We start from the raw sequence: 17208 nt of genomic DNA, 5'->3' as shown, positions 1-17208 counted from the left end.
GAGTGGTCTCAGTGTATATATACTGAGTGGTCTCAGTGTATATATACTGAGTGGTCTCAGTGTATATATACTGAGTGGTCTCAGTGTATATACTGAGTGGTGTCTCAGTGTATATACTGAGTGGTGTCTCAGTGTATATATACTGAGTGGTGTATGTCTCAGTGTATATATACTGAGTGGTCTCAGTGTATATATACTGAGTGGTGTCTCAGTGTATATATACTGAGTGGTGTCTCAGTGTATATATACTGAGTGGTGTCTCAGTGTATATATACTGAGTGGTCTCAGTGTATATATACTGAGTGGTCTCAGTGTATATACTGAGTGGTGTCTCAGTGTATATATACTGAGTGGTGTCTCAGTGTATATATACTGAGTGGTGTCTCAGTGTATATATACTGAGTGGTGTCTCAGTGTATATATACTGAGTGGTGTCTCAGTGTATATATACTGAGTGGTGTCTCAGTGTATATATACTGAGTGGTGTCTCAGTGTATATATACTGAGTGGTGTCTCAGTGTATATATACTGAGTGGTGTCTCAGTGTATATATACTGAGTGGTCTCAGTGTATATATACTGAGTGGTCTCAGTGTATATATACTGAGTGGTGTCTCAGTGTATATATACTGAGTGGTGTCTCAGTGTATATATACTGAGTGGTCTCAGTGTATATACTGAGTGGTGTCTCAGTGTATATATACTGAGTGGTCTCAGTGTATATATACTGAGTGGTGTCTCAGTGTATATATACTGAGTGGTCTCAGTGTATATATACTGAGTGGTCTCAGTGTATATATACTGAGTGGTCTCAGTGTATATATACTGAGTGGTGTCTCAGTGTATATATACTGAGTGGTCTCAGTGTATATATACTGAGTGGTCTCAGTGTATATATACTGAGTGGTGTCTCAGTGTATATATACTGAGTGGTCTCAGTGTATATATACTGAGTGGTGTCTCAGTGTATATATACTGAGTGGTGTCTCAGTGTATATATACTGAGTGGTGTCTCAGTGTATATATACTGAGTGGTGTCTCAGTGTATATATACTGAGTGGTGTCTCAGTGTATATATACTGAGTGGTGTCTCAGTGTATATATACTGAGTGGTGTCTCAGTGTATATATACTGAGTGGTGTCTCAGTGTATATATACTGAGTGGTGTCTCAGTGTATATATACTGAGTGGTCTCAGTGTATATATACTGAGTGGTCTCAGTGTATATACTGAGTGGTGTCTCATTGTATATATACTGAGTGGTGTCTCAGTGTATATATACTGAGTGGTGGCTCAGTGTATATATACTGAGTGGTCTCAGTGTATATATACTGAGTGGTGTCTCAGTATATATATACTGAGTGGTGGCTCAGTGTATATATACTGAGTGGTGGCTCAGTGTATATATACTGAGTGGTGCCTCAGTGTATATATACTGAGTGGTGCCTCAGTGTATATATACTGAGTGGTGTCTCAGTGTATATATACTGAGTGGTGTCTCAGTGTATATATACTGAGTGGTGTCTCAGTGTATATATACTGAGTGGTGTCTCAGTGTATATATACTGAGTGGTGTATGTCTCAGTGTATATATACTGAGTGGTGTATTTCTCAGTGTATATATACTGAGTGGTGTCTCAGTGTATATATACTGAGTGGTCTCAGTGTATATATACTGAGTGGTGTATGTCTCAGTGTATATACACTGAGTGGTGTATGTCTCAGTGTATATATACTGAGTGGTGTATGTCTCAGTGTATATATACTGAGTGGTGTATGTCTCAGTGTATATATACTGAGTGGTGTCTCAGTGTATATACACTGAGTGGTGTATGTCTAAGTGTATATACACTGAGTGGTGTATGTCTAAGTGTATATACACTGAGTGGTGTATATCTAAGTGTATATACACTGAGTGGTGTATGTCTCACTGTATATACACTGACAGTTTTCTCTCAGTCCTATTTCACGGATAAAAGTAACTTTGACAGGTGCTGAACGAGTTTTATACAGTCGTAATGACCCTTTATTGTAGTTGAAAGGCTTTAAACCCAATTAACTATTGAAACTAAGTCAGACGGACAGTCTGGAGCCTAATGACATAATTACTGTGTAATTACGTCCCGGTTAGTAGGTATGTTAATTTTGCTAGAGACGGAGTTAATGACAAATGAAGGAATATTTGTGATTTCTTACATTTAATGATTTCTGGTTAGCAATATCAGTTTGTAAAGAAAATCATCTGCTGTCTCGAGGTGTTTGAAAACGTAAAAGTTGATGTATTCAGGGAAAGGGGTAAAAAAAAAAGTATATTTTAACCCAGACCTGGTCATTAAGATCACAGGCAGGCCATCTATATCCCAAAGACCCACACCAGATGAGAAATCTTTTCAATTTGTCATGGAAACCCACCTGACGCGGGTTTTATATAATGTCCCTGTTCAGTGGCTTACTATGAGTAACTAATATAAATTAAGTCAGTGTTTACATAATTGTGGTCTGGACACAAGGTCACAGATTGTGTCTGTGGTTGAGCACTTGGCTTTCCTCATCGCTGACTTGCGACTGCTGAGACGAGGTGTGTATCCCTTGTTCATAGCTATACATTAACCTCATAATGAGAAGGATACTGTATCCCTGGAATACAACACATGCATGGTTAAGACAACCCTATAGTATCATCAGCAGGAGGGAGGAAAAAGTGTTGTTTATCCCTGAGATATATGACACACCTGGTCGTAGGCTGACAATGGGGGCATGGCAGACCAGAATTAATATTTTCTTGCCTGGTAGTGTACGTATGACAAGCAGTCTTAATGACACATGCATAGTTAATAGGCTTTAAGCCCCATTAACAAACCAACCTAGGCTAAAGGTCTAAAGATGAAGGAATGGACCATACCAGCCTGGTCATCCACACAATACTATCGGTCCAGCTATAATTCTTAAATATATTCTGCCAGTTGATAACCCTAAATGCTTAACACTAAACACAAAGTGTGTTATGGAACAGTGACTCATCAGTCTTGTTATATTGTCTCTATGTGGGTTCATTAGATGCCTCAAGTAATTATATTGTCTCCATGTAGGTTAAAGTACCTGACGTAATTATATTGTCTCTGTGGGTTCGTTAATTGTCTTAAGTAATTATATTGTCTTTATATGAGTTCGTTAAGGAAACAGGACAAGTGCTTCCTGACGCGATTCTTAGTCATATGATGACCCACAGGTGGAGTTTTTGGTCACCTGATCGAGGGCTTCCACTGGCTTACCGGTCCACCCCTTTAAAAATTATGTTGTAATAACTATCAGATTCTGTGTGTGTGTGTTCGTTAAGTGTCTTAAGTTATTATAGTGTCTTCGTGGTTCGTTAAGTGCCTTAAGTTATTATAGTGTCTCTGTGGTTCGTTAAGTGCCTTAAGTTATTTTAATGTCCCTGTGTGGGTTCGTTAAGTGTTTTAAGTTATCATAGTGTCTATATGGGTTCGTTAAGTGCCTTAAGTTATTTTAATGTCTCTACTGACACGATTGCAAACAAACCATACCACGGGCGGGGTTAGAACCCGCGATCAGAGTCTCAAAACTCCAGACCGTCGCGTTAGCCACTGGACCAGCTAGCCACAATAAGATTCGTTGTTGTGGCTAGCTGGTCCAGTGGCTAACGCGACGGTCTGCAGTTTTGAGACTCTCTGATCACGGGTTCTATCCCCGCCCGTGGTATTTTTTTTAATGTCTCTATGTGGGTTCGTTAAGTGCCTTAAGTTATTATAGTGTCTCTGTGGGTTCGTTAAGTGCTTTAAGTTATTATAGTGCCTCTATGTGGGTTCGTTAAGTGCCTTAAGTTATTATAGTGTCTCTATGTCGGTTCGTTAAGTGCCTTAAGTTATTAGTGTCTATGTGGGTTCGTTAAGTGTCCGAAGTTATGTTCACTATGTCGCAAGTACTATTAGATTAGCATATAATTTACTGTTGGTCCTATTACTTTCTACAGTTCCTGGTTTATATTTCTTACTGTTATTACAGACGGTGTTTGCCTGCAGGAACTCACTCCACAGACGACATTTTTGTTTGATAATAATATTGGATATAATAGTTTACCATTTTTTCCCCCTGAAATGCAAATCACAATATTTTTTTCTGAAAATACTTAGTGAACATAATATTGAAAAAATAATGAAAATTTGGTAAAATAATTCTGTATTAACTATTTGTATTAATCATATACCGTAATAGCCACAAATCTTCATATAAAATAAATTTTATAATCACAGATTTTTTTTTCAGAATGAGTTACGTAATCCACAAAAAAAAATTAGATAAAAAACCGGCAACAATGGTTATAAATGACCATAATTTTTAAAGGGGTGGACCGGTAAGCCAGCGGAAGGCCTCGGTCAGATGACCAAAATCTCCAAAGGCGGGTCATCATCTGACTAAAACCCGCGTCAGGAAACATTTGTCCTGTTTCCTGACGAACCTTACCTAACCTAACCTAATTAGATAAATCCCTCCAAAAAATACCTTCAAGCGTAAAATCCATTACTTTTAAATCCTGTGGAGAAGCACTTTCACTCCATCTCACCTTGCTTTACCGAGAAAATAGGATTATTCCAATGAATTCCTTTAAACACGCTTATAAATGAGAACAAACAGACCTTAATGCCCCCCAACATACCATTTTAATTTGGAACATGTGATTTCTGGCCCCTGAATGTAATAGACTTGAGAGGGAGGTAAGGTCCAGCTTATATGTCCAGGAGCGCCCCGCCGCGCATCCACACACGACCAAAGTTACCAAGACACTGAGGGTCTCCTGGCAGGCCAGTCCTGAGATAGAATTAAAATCCCATTAGTTAAGATGCCAACGTGTGAATATAGAACATTAGTTTTGTGGTGGGTGTGCTGGCATGGGCATTCCTAGAGTCATCTAGTGGGTAGAGAGGGGTAACTTCGGTAGATTCTCGACGATTAAGCTCCCGGGTTTGGGGAAATATCTTATAAATATTGGATTTCTTTCTTGAACTAGGATGGCTGAACCCAGCGAGATGTGACGGCCAGATTGGGCACAGCATCCAGCCTCCTTAGTTACCACCTCGCATACCAATTACATTTTTCAAACGTTCAATTAAATTAAAAGGATGACCCTCATATTCTGAGGATTTTACACTACATTTGTCCCTGTGCACGAAAGGACTTCCTGCCTCACTGTCATATATCACCAACTTGTGGAGAAAATATTGTAAGAACCTGTGGACCCGAGGCGCCCGGTGCACCTGTCAGAATTACTTTGTATTATTTTTTTTACCGATGTATCGACGTTTTTTTATGCCTATAGCCTGGCGAACGTCAGTTTTTTTTTTTATTCGCCGGTATTCTCCCGCCCCGGGTCTTTTCCAAGTAGTGGTGACCCGGCCTTGGCTCCCTATCTGGGGAGTATCTCGAGACTTAAGTCTCCCATGGGAGGAGGTACAAGTACCTCCTCATCTTTGGGACCAAGTGTCCCCAGGCCTAGCCACATTCCCCGCCCTCACGGGGCTCGTAGGGAGAAGCTAGGCCTCTGGTCTGCCATCTACCCCGCCTCAAAGGGGCTCGTGGGGATGGCAGTCTTATGAGCTGCAGATGGTAGCAAGCTCAGGCCTCTTTTTACTACAAAACGTCAGTTCATCACTATTTATCTTAAAACACTGGATTTTTTTTAAAGTGGCGTGGAGAAATATAAATATTACAGTAGGTAATGTTATATTTAATATTTTAGGAGGTGGGGTGGTAAGGCCTTCGTCAAATGACTGAAAGCTATACTGAGTAAATCGCTTTGCATATAGTATTAAGTAGCGTATGTCTCTCTTGCAGAACATTCACTTTTAGGGATGTGTGTGCCAGTGTGGATATAATTATTTCGTATTTTAGGGATTAAATTATCCTTCACTGGTGACATGCAACCTGAATGATTGTGTAGTTGATGGATTTGGATGAGGATATCTACATCGAGAGATGTGTATTTATACACATCTCCAATCTTTTAATCCCTATACACATCTCCAATCTTTTAATCTATACATATACACATCTCCAATCTTTTAATCCCTATTTAAAAGATTGGAGTATTTCTGACTGGTGAACAGATGACTTGCAGTCTTAATGACCTTTTTGTAGTCGGTAAGCTCTGGTTTAAACCTTGATAATAGGTACCGACAAGTTGGTTTAGAAAAACACAAGCAAAAACTAGGACATGTTTATTAGAAAACGTTTTCTAGTACTAGTGTTAGCTTACGTGTCTTCCGGTAAGCTTGAAACCCAGGTAATCAGTCAACCAATAATGTAATCGACAGGCGTTAAACCAGGTTAAATCGACACCATGCCTAACCCTTCTAGGGTAGGGTAGGTGCCCGAGTCTGAGCCTTTAGCTCACAAGACTGTCATTCCCATTAGCCTCCTTAAGGCGGGGATGGCAGACCAGAGAGGCCTAGCTTGTGGCTAGGCCTGGGGACAGTTGGTCCCAAAGATGAGGAGGTACTTATGCCTCCTCCCATGGGAGACTTAGGTCTCAGACACTCCCTAAAGAGGGAGCCAAGGCCGGGCCACCACTTGGAAAAGGCCCGGGCCGGGAGAGTACCGGCTAATCTTTAATAATAATAATAAATAAACCAGGTTAATAAACCATGATATAAGAAACCATGCTTTCAAGACCACACTGGCGGACGGGTTCTACAAACGTAAATACCCACTAATAATTTAAATCTCTTCAGGGAGATTTGATCCAAGGAATCTAAGCTAATCTTCTTTATCCTTTCTCAGATTAAACCTCACTGAAATATCTTCACAAATAATTATTTTCTCCTATGTATGGAATAAACCATCCTGAGAGACGGCAATTCCCAAATGATAGTAACTCCAGCTCTGTTGGAGGGAAATCCTTGAAGCTCCGTAGCTGATTAACGCTTACTGGAATGCTTAATAATATCATCATTGCTCTACTGAAGTCTTCCAGCTCAGGTTGACTATACTGAAGTCTTCCAGCTCAGGTTGACTATACTGAAGTCTTCCAGCTCAGGTTGACTATACTGAAGTCTTCCAGCTCAGGTTGACTATACTGAAGTCTTTCAGCTCAGGCTGACACTACTGAAGTCTATCGCCGCAAACTGACACATTGTGACCCATCCTGCATAACAGGATATTACGGGAAACGGCTTTTGTTCCTATTGTGTAAACTACCATATAGAACAAGGCAACAGCATACTGCTGATGTATCCAGTTTGGTTAAACTGATTATCTCCCATTCCTTAATCTATACGATCCCTAAGGGCTTAGCGCTTCCCTGTGAATATCATCAAACTAACTCATTATATATGTTGAAGAGTGCGTGAAGGAGCTGACTTGTGGCTAGCCTTAATGACTCGCGGATTACTTAGTCTTCTTTATCATAAAAACTAGGAGAGCCTCTCCAAATTTCCACACTAATTCTTCTCCTACGTCGTCATAAGTTTCCTCTCCTAAGTGCGGGTTATTTGTGAATCCTCCTCCTTCAGGATACGCGCACCTCATACATAGGCTTCTGATCCTGAAGACTACATGGACTGTAGTGTGGCTGGCATACTTGGGATCAGAGCCCATCCATTTCTGAAAGGATAATTAAGGCTTATGTCACCTATTCACAACCAGACAACAAAACTTGACCCCTTATCTAAGGGATTAAAGTGTACATACACCTCTCGGTGTATATATTTTGGATAGTGTGTTATTGCTTACTTTTGTTATCTTGATTCACTCATGATTGATGCTAAATCCATTCATTTCAATTCTGCTAGGGGGGATTATGTTTTATACTACATTTACTATCGTTACCCCCTCAAGTGAGCTATGATGCAGATGTGGATTTATTCACTCAAGGAACTTCAGCTACCCTCGGCTTCCTTGGGTCAAATCAGGATAACTATTGTTCTTGAGGGCTCAGTTATCGTTGAACTCAATTTTTTTTTTATTCGCCGGTATTCTCCCGGCCCGGGTCTTTTCCAAGTAGTGGTAACCCGGCCTTGGGTCCCTATCTGGGGAGTGTCTCGAGACCTAAGAACTCAATACTGAGTTTAACGATATCTGATAGCCCATATCCCTCATTATTTGGGAACCAAAAAAATATGGGAGTATGAGACTCAATCTCTAAAGAGTTTACCGTTTTCTATAAATAAATGATAATAATAATAATAATAATAATAATAATAATATATCTTTATTTCTACAAGTAATGTTTTTCCAGCCGCACCGTAGATACGAACTCCGGACCTCAGTGTGCGAGCCGAGTGCGCTACCGATCGAGCTACGGGACACAAATATGTGCCCCTTATGATTTTCTTTCAGCTGTTCTGTTCCTAGGTATCATATGTAAAGTGAAAACGAAGCTGTTTACATCCTTTGAGGTCATATTCGTACTTAATAAGACTTGTGATGATGAGTTAAAGTTTGGTGAAGGGGGAATGGAGACGTACTGGGCAATCCATTAGGGTTCTGTAATTGTTCGTAGAAAAGTTAAGAGCCCCAGGTGTAGATGACCCGTTTATGATATAGGGAGATAAGCAGATTTAGCCATGTGTCTCGTAACACTGACTCCTGTCTTAAAGGTATTCTATAACAGGAGTCACTGATAATTTATTTTATATCTACGACGAACGTAAGGCATGAGACTGATTTGACTCATCACCAGAAATGAGTGGAATTGAATAACTTCATTATCAGAAATGACGGGAACTAAATTATCATCAGGAATGTCTGTAACTGAATAACCTTATCATCAGGGATTACTGGTGTGAATTATTATTATGTGAGCAAATTACCTGCACGAGGTTTACAGGGCATTACCTGAATTATTACAGGCAAGTAATTTGGGTGAGATAAGTGGGACTTAAGTCACAGTAGGTCGCAGGACTGTAACTCCCTCAATGCCCTCTCCCTACCACTCTCGCAAAAAGCTAGACCTGACGTTAAATTAATTGCAAACCAGCTACTCTGGTAATTTAATCATTATAACCAGCTACTCTGGTAAATTAATAATTATAACCGGGTACTCTGGTAAATTCAAGTTGTGGACTGTATATGATTAAGCTTGCTGGGTACACAAAAGAAATTTGTATTAACCACTTACCATTTAATTACTGTAGATGGATCACACCACAACACCTGCCTGGCACCTAGACCCTACACTAGCTGGTTAGAGATCTAAACAAAAGGACTAATGTTGCACTTCCTTGTGAATGATGGTTGTATCCCTTATCTTTGTCATTCACACGTAATTCTTGAGGTCCTGCAAATTTCCTGTCCTAATTCTTCAGCAGGAGACATTAACACGGGTTCCTATTACAAATTCAGGCCGAAAAACCCCAATTTGGCCACGAAGACGCCGGCTTATTAGTTGAATTTTCCACGACAATCAGTGCCCACAAATTACATACAAATGGCGTCTCCCCACTCAGCAGCCAGTCTCCACCCCCCCCCCCCACTCGAAATTTCAAGAAAGCGTCAAATAAGCATCGTATTTTATTACACAATTATTGCATTCAAATTTACACATGCTGAATTTAGGAAAATCCAAAATTTTCCACAACTGTATCTGAATTATCATCAAGAATGACTAACAGAATTGACTCATTGCAAGAATTAACTGTTAATGAATTATCATCAGGAATGACTGTAATTGTATTGATTCATCGGAAGAAATGACTAACTGAATCACCTCATCACCATGAATGACTGAAATCTAACTACATCGCGAAAATTCAATCACAACTCAGGTACTGCGCCTGGTGGTGGACCGGGCCGCGGGGGCGCTGATCCCCGGAATTCTCAGTAGTGGTAACTGGTTACTGGTAACTGGTTACTACTACTGAGATCTCAGTAGTAGTAACCAGTTACCAGTAACCAGTTACTACTACTGAGAGAATACCCTCCAGGTAGGTAGACTACAAATAACTGGAAGAGATTACCTCACTGCCAGAGCTTATATCAAAACATCACTTGTATAAGACACAATTTATCAGCAGAAATTCTGAAGCATTCAAAGTTCCTAGTTGAAAGTTGGTCCGGGATACAAACAGAGCACATACGTCGCCGGAGGCTTCTGGTTGATGTTTCAGGCATACAAAGATCAACTTCATTAGTCAACTAGTCACGTCAATGGTGAAGGGGGGAAGGGGATCTCCTTAATGTTGATGAAGGGCTCTCGATTCAAGGAACTGAAGCTATCGTCCGTTTCGTAAACACTCCAAAACGAGTTTAAGACTTACCATTATTATTATTATTATTATTATTATTATTATTATTATTATTATTATTATTATTATTATTATTATTATTATTACTGAATGCAATCTAGAAAACTCCTACAGTTTTGAAGATATTTTGTTGAAATATATCGAAGGTATTGTTGAAATATATCGAAGATATTGTTGAAATATATTGAAGATATTGTTGAAATATATTGAAGATATTGTTGAAATATATCGAAGATATTGTTGAAATATATCGAAGATATTGTTGAAATATATCGAAGATATTGTTGAAATATATCGAAGATATTGTTGAAATATATCGAAGATATTGTTGAAATATATCGAAGATATTGTTGAAATATATCGAAGATATTGTTGAAATATATTGAAAATATTGTTGTAATATATATTTCTAAACAAAATTTTCTCAAATTTGCACATTCCATCAAGTTATCTTCGTACAGTGGGTGGAGGTATTGGTTTATTCATCAGAAAACAGCACAGTGTCCCCTGACATGGGTCTTGAATCAGACGATAACATGTTCAGTGGTTATCCACTGACTTTTCTTAGATAAATTTTACCCCAATGCGAAAGAGAAGTTTCACTGCTTAGCAATATATTCAAAGATAAGATGTTATTGCTCTTGGTGGTCGAGAGTGACCATTAAGCTGACAATATACTTTGCATAACAGTTTGACGATCTTATGTGCATATGTTAAACTACCAGAAATATTTGTAGCCAAGTGTATGTTTCGCTACTACAATAGTGTGGTTTATCAGTCTGGTTTATATTACAAATTGCTTCCTAAATGTATTTATGAACGTATTTATTTTGAACATGGTAAATTACACAGATCTCATGAGGCTTCTAAATTCCTAGGACAGTCAGTTTAATTATTAGCTTCTAATAATATTTCAGATACTTACTTTTTTAATGTTTTGTTATAGTTAGGCAGATACCACACTATCGACAACTGTCTCTATCAAATTTTGATTTGGTAAAATTTAAGATTTAGAAACACTTATCCTGTGTGGTGAGATCTACTGGCTTTTAGTTAGTTAGTTAAAGATTAGCCGGTATTCTCCCGGCCCGGGCCTTGTCCAAGTGGTGGCCCGGCCTTGGCTCCCTCTTTAGGGAGTGTCTGAGACCTAAGTCTCCCATGGGAGGAGGCACAAGTACCTCCTCATCTTTGGGACCAACTGTCCCCAGGCCTAGCCACAAGCTAGGCCTCTCTGGTCTGCCATCCCCGCCCCAAGGGTGCAAATGGGAATGACAGTTTTTTGAGCTAAAGGCTCGGGCTCAGGCACCTACCCTACCCTAGAAGGGTTAGGCATGGTGTCGATGTACTGGCTTTTATGCTGTGTCGCGGATATAGACATTGATTTTGAGTGGGGGATATACAGGTATTTAGCCTATGTAGGGTTTAACCCAAGGTGTTACTAGTTAATGTTCCAAGTGTATTGTTTCAGTAGCGGTATTGTGGCTTTTTATTCTTTATATGGGATATTTACTTGATATACGTCCATATTTTTCCTCTATGGACGATCATGACAACAAGCCTGCAGTTTTAACAGAGTTTCCCATGAAAATACTCCTTAATGTTGTCCCTATGCAACGCAGGCAATGCGAACTTCCATCTTTATGTAACAGTTTAAATGAATACCAAATAATCTTTTGATGATGATACACACCAGATGCCCCGGCTGTACCCAGCGGGTGTACTCGAGCCCAGCGGCATGGTATACACCTGCAGTTAATGAGTATTCTGTACACTGAATGCTTGTTCATTCTTCGGACGGAGTCCTGGTTCCAGGTGGGTGTCGTATCCTGGATCAGCACATGTCCATCTTCACTGCATTCCTGGTGTTGTAGCATGTTTTCTATTGATCATTGACCCTGTACACTAACATCGGAAATACAGTGGACCCCCGCATAATGATTACCTCCGAATGCGACCAATTATGTAAGTGTATTTATGTAAGTGCGTTTGTACGTGTATGTTTGGGGGTCTGAAATGGACTAATCTACTTCACAATATTTCTTATGGGAACAAATTCGGTCAGTACTGGCACCTGAACATACTTCTGGAGTGAAAAAATATCGTTAACCGGGGGTCCACTGTACTTTAATCCCTAGGCTAGGAAATCAGTACAATGCATATACACTTGAGTACATAAACAGTGCATCATATTTTCAGTTAATCCATCAGTCATTCACATTTTGTGAATGTCTTATTTGTTAAGATACTTCCATTGTAAAGGATCTTGTCAGAAAACAGGACAAGTGTTTTCTGACGCGGGTCTTAGTCAAATAACGACCCGCAGCTGGAGCTTTTGGTCACCTGACTGAGGCCTTCCATAAAGTAACGCATAATTTCCCACCGGAAGTATAAATATACACAAATCATACACAGACAGCTAACAGTACATCAAGATTCCGTTGACTTCGCTGCAAGGAACATGTTGAGATGTATGGAAGGTATTTTGGTCATCTGTGCAGTATTGGGAAGTGGTAACTTACATGAAGATACCTATACAATTCGACCCCAGCTGAAGTTATTGGGGCTTAAAGTCTATCGACTACAGGAGGGTAATTAGAGTGGTACACAAATAACCCGCACATAAAAGAGAGAAGCTTACGACGACGTTTCGGTCCGACTTGGACCATTGACAAAGTCACTCACGTTGTGAGTGTGACTTTGTCAATGGTCCAAGTCGGACCGAAACGTCGTCGTAAGCTTCTCTCTTTTATGTGCGGGTTATTTGTGTATTGTTCCAGTCACGGTATTGTGCCTTTTTGTTATTTATTAATTAGAGTGGTACATCGCTTGTTCACCGTCAGTCAAGAATACCTTAGTTCCTAAAATGGGAATTAAATCAGACTCAGTTTATACATCTGTGTATATATCCTGAAACGATATTTAGGTAACATTTGTCAGGAAACGGGACAATTGTTGCCTGATGTGGATCTTAAGTCATATGATGACCCACAGTCGTAGCTTTTGGTCACCTGACCGAAGCCTTTCTCTGGCTTATCCCTCCACTCTAAAAATGCAACATGTACTCTATATCATTCTACATTTTAAATGTATATAAAAACTACATTAAACTACAAATTATTATTTTATATACCTGAAATTAAGTATTATTTTAGAATTAAAGTTTAATTACATGCGTCTATAAATCTTTAAAAATTATATAGCCTAATGATTATTTTTTCTAATAAACCTTGCCGTTGTGACCATTATTTTTAATTTACAGTTATCACGGAGCAAATTGTTCCTTTAATGTAATTCTCGTCACGTCTGAGAACCCGTTTTTGCTTACCCTCTAATCACTTTGAAGCAGTTTTCTCTCTCACCCTAACAACCCTAAGGATGCAAATGACATTGTAACCAACATTATTACAGTTATCCCTGAAATAACATTTTTAATCAGCATTGTTATCCCTAAAATAACATTTTTTAAACCATTGTTATTGTTATCCCCGAAATTATATTTTTACCAGAATTGTTGTTGTTATCCCTGAAATGACATTTTTACCAGAATTGTTGTTGTTATCCCTGAAATGACATTTTTACCAGAATTGTTGTTGTTATCCCTGAAATGACATTTTTACCAGAATTGTTGTTGTTATCCCTGAAATGACATTTTTACCAGGATTGTTGTTGTTATCCCTGAAATTACATTTTTACCAGAATTGTTGTTGTTATCCCTGAAGTGACATTTTTACCAGAATTGTTATTATTATCCCTGAAGTGACATTTTTACCAGAATTGTTATTGTTATCCCTAAAATAACATTTAACTGGCTTTGTTATTGTCATCCCTGAAATTATATTTCAATTTGGGTTATTTATCTGCGTAATTTGCTACATCGACACCATGGCTAACTCTTCTAGGGTAGGGTAGGTGCCTGAGCCAGAGCTTGCAGCTCACAAGACTGTCATTCCCATTAACCCCCTTGGGGCGGGGATGGCAGACCAGAGAGGCCTAGCTTCTCCCTATGAACCCCGTGAGGGCGGGGAATGTGGCTAGGCCTGGGGACAGTTGGTCCCAAAGATGAGGGGGTACTTGTGCCTCCTCCCATGGGAGACTTAGGTCTCAGATACTCCCTAGACAGGGAGCCAAGGCCGGGCCACCACTTGGAAAAGGCCCGGGCCGGGGGAATACCGGCGAATCAAGAAGAAGAAGTAATTTGCTACTACGTTTAATTTATGAATGTTGATAATGAGATATTCAATAATTTTATACATATGTTCAAAATATTTGTAATTTAAGGTTCTAAATGTAATTTAGAAGGAACTTATGAGACAGTATTTATAACAGGTCTGTTTCTTAGCAAACTAGACACCAAATTATTTCACCAAATGTGAAATGGTTTCTCCCAAACCACAGACGATCCAGAATATTAGTGTTATTTTACCAGGAGCACGAGCCATTGATCCAGCCAACAGCACTCTATTTGGTGCTCCTCTTGGGCCCAATGCCATCGATTTGATTCCAGAAAAAAATCTCAGTCCTCAGGACGATGGAAGGTGCCTGTCAATCCCAAAACTTACATACTTCCTGAGATGCTCCCCAGCCTTCAGCAGTCCAAAACTCAAGGAATATGACTCTCTCCTTAAGACCATGCTAGAGAGTGTATTGAATCTTTCCCTCGAAGATGGTCAGTGGTTGCAAACCTCACTTCCAGTCAGGCTTGGGGGGATGAGTATGCAAATCCTCCCAGATTGCCGTAGCAGCTTTCCTATCCACTTCCATAGCATCAAATAAGTTAATAAAACAAATTCTTCCGGACAACTTCAGTGACTCAGCAGGAATACAGGACCCTAGCTATGCCAGTGCCATCACTGAATGGGAGACTCTTGCTGCTCCAGCACCAAAGTCTGGTGCAGCACTGGGCTATAGTCAGGTCGGCATGGCCCCATTGCTGAAAAGATGCTTGCCAACATTAGGGCTGTAACATCAGACAGGGAAACTGCCCGTCTCCAAGCTGTGAGTGCACATCACTCCGGAGATTTTCTCCAATCATAGCCATAATCTGATCTGGTGTTCTCCGAATTCACTACAATAATAAGAATTAAAGACTCAACATACATACCCTGAAAGACAAAATTTTAGGCATATATAGTCTTAATAATAACCATGCTGGTCTATTGGTTAATAAGGTTAAAGCCTATCGACTGTACGAGGGTCATTACGGGGATTAAACTAAATTCTCAATGTACATACACTGAGAGTCATATAACGCACAGTGTAAATAATCTTGTGTTTACCCATTTGCCATCTTTATTGCCTGTTGCACACATGACGCGGCCTGAGCACTGCTAACGACCTCGGCACATGAAGCGCCTTACACAGAAGAACCTGTCAAGTGTCCGCCGGGTTCTATCCGGGCTCATGCTCCTGAGACATATATTGCTCCTAAAATCATTAGGTGCATCCCGTAGCACGATTCTCTCAACCGCTGCAAAAAGCACTGAATTACTAGTTACTCCAGAGCGTCGAGAATTGGTGATTAAGGGTAGGCTTAATTAGTATTCTCTGGAATTACTTGACTGAGTACTTAACGTCATAAAGGAACAACAAAAAACAAGCTATTAATCTTTTTATTATATTGTTGGTGATTATTTCGACATACTCCGGTGAGTTTTCTTTCTCTGTGCTTCGTGTGTGTCAACCACAGTGTACAGGACAGATGACATTTATTTTAATACCAGATAAATATATAATGTTTGTCAGGAAACAGGACAGATGTTTCGTGCCGCGGGTTTAAGTTATATGATAACCCGCGGCTGAAAATTTAATTTAGGTTAGGTAAGGTGCGTCAGGGAACAGGACAAGTGTTTCCTGACGCGGGTCTTAGGCAGATGATGACCCTCCGTTGGAGCTTCTGGTCATCTGAACCGAGGCCTTCCACTGGCTTATCCCTCCACCCCTTTACAAATTATAGTTGCAAGTTTAGTCCCTATTTTACGAATTAATGATGTGTTGTACATGTGACATTCAGCCATAATAACTCATGTAATAAGGCAGCCTTTCGTACGGTTTACAATCACTGTAGATAATGATCAAGCTATTCTTGTTGACATTAATTCACCTTAATAAGATGGAACTGATATAGCGGGTTCATTTATCTAAGGTATCGTGTGTAAGCAACTCACTTTTAATAATAAAAGTATATTTAGCATGACCGTAGGATTATCAACATTGTTAGATACACTACTCTGTGGTGATGCTTTGTTTCAGTGGAGTTGTGGAACGTAACTGTGGAATATTTACATCTACCTACTTCAAGACTCATCCCCTCGTGGGTTATCTGATGAAGCTCCATGCTGAAGAATACGATACTTTTGCAATATTTGGGAATCTTTATTACAGAAACGTTTCACCAGCCAGTGACATCTTCAGTCCGTTAGAGAGAAGAACGGTGGAAGATGAGGTGTTTCAGGAAATCAGTCCCTCAGCCTGGAGTCGATGTTTTCAATCTCGCGAAAAGTACAGCATATGTGCTGAGAAGTGGCTTATATATTGTAGGCGGGTGAGTTAATTACTGCAGCAGGAGGGTCTGTTGTTTCCTGACGAATACACTGCCACACATTCACCTGTCCTTAGGCCTGTGGTGAGGTTAATGGAGGCTTCGAGGGGAAGATGCCTGGATGGTGGTGAAGGACTTGATCCAAGGCAATGAAGTTATCCTCCCATTCAATGGCTGGTTGGCTGTTAGTGAGGCTTAAAGCCTATCGACTACTCCAGGGATATTATTACTGATATATCCTGTTCCCTGGTCAAAAATAATCTTTTAAAAGGGGGATTAAGCATTCTTGGTATATATTCTAAATCATTTATTGTTCTTTTATTCGTCAGGCAGCAGGACAAGTGCCTCTTGACTCGGGTCATAAACATTTTGATGACACACTGAGAGTTCAACCGAGACATGTACTTCCCGG

The 17208-nt window shown here is 39.8% G+C and overlaps 1 protein-coding gene across 1 annotated transcript in view; it reads right to left on the bottom strand.

Annotated features, from left to right (window-relative positions):
* Positions 1-4800, bottom strand: part of LOC128698585 (uncharacterized) — a 75951-nt gene extending 71151 nt beyond the window's left edge. The window contains exon 1 of the mRNA XM_053790908.2: positions 4675-4800. Coding sequence (XP_053646883.1) covers positions 4675-4692 — 18 coding nt within the window. The 5' untranslated portion in view covers positions 4693-4800. The remainder of the gene's footprint in view (positions 1-4674) is intronic.
* Positions 4801-17208: the final 12408 nt, after the last annotated feature.

This window comes from Cherax quadricarinatus, chromosome 88, assembly GCF_038502225.1.
Source record: "Cherax quadricarinatus isolate ZL_2023a chromosome 88, ASM3850222v1, whole genome shotgun sequence".
Classification (NCBI taxonomy): domain Eukaryota; kingdom Metazoa; phylum Arthropoda; class Malacostraca; order Decapoda; family Parastacidae; genus Cherax; species Cherax quadricarinatus.
The sequence above is the reverse complement of the archived record's forward strand: the minus strand, read 5'-3'. Positions and strand labels throughout refer to the sequence as shown.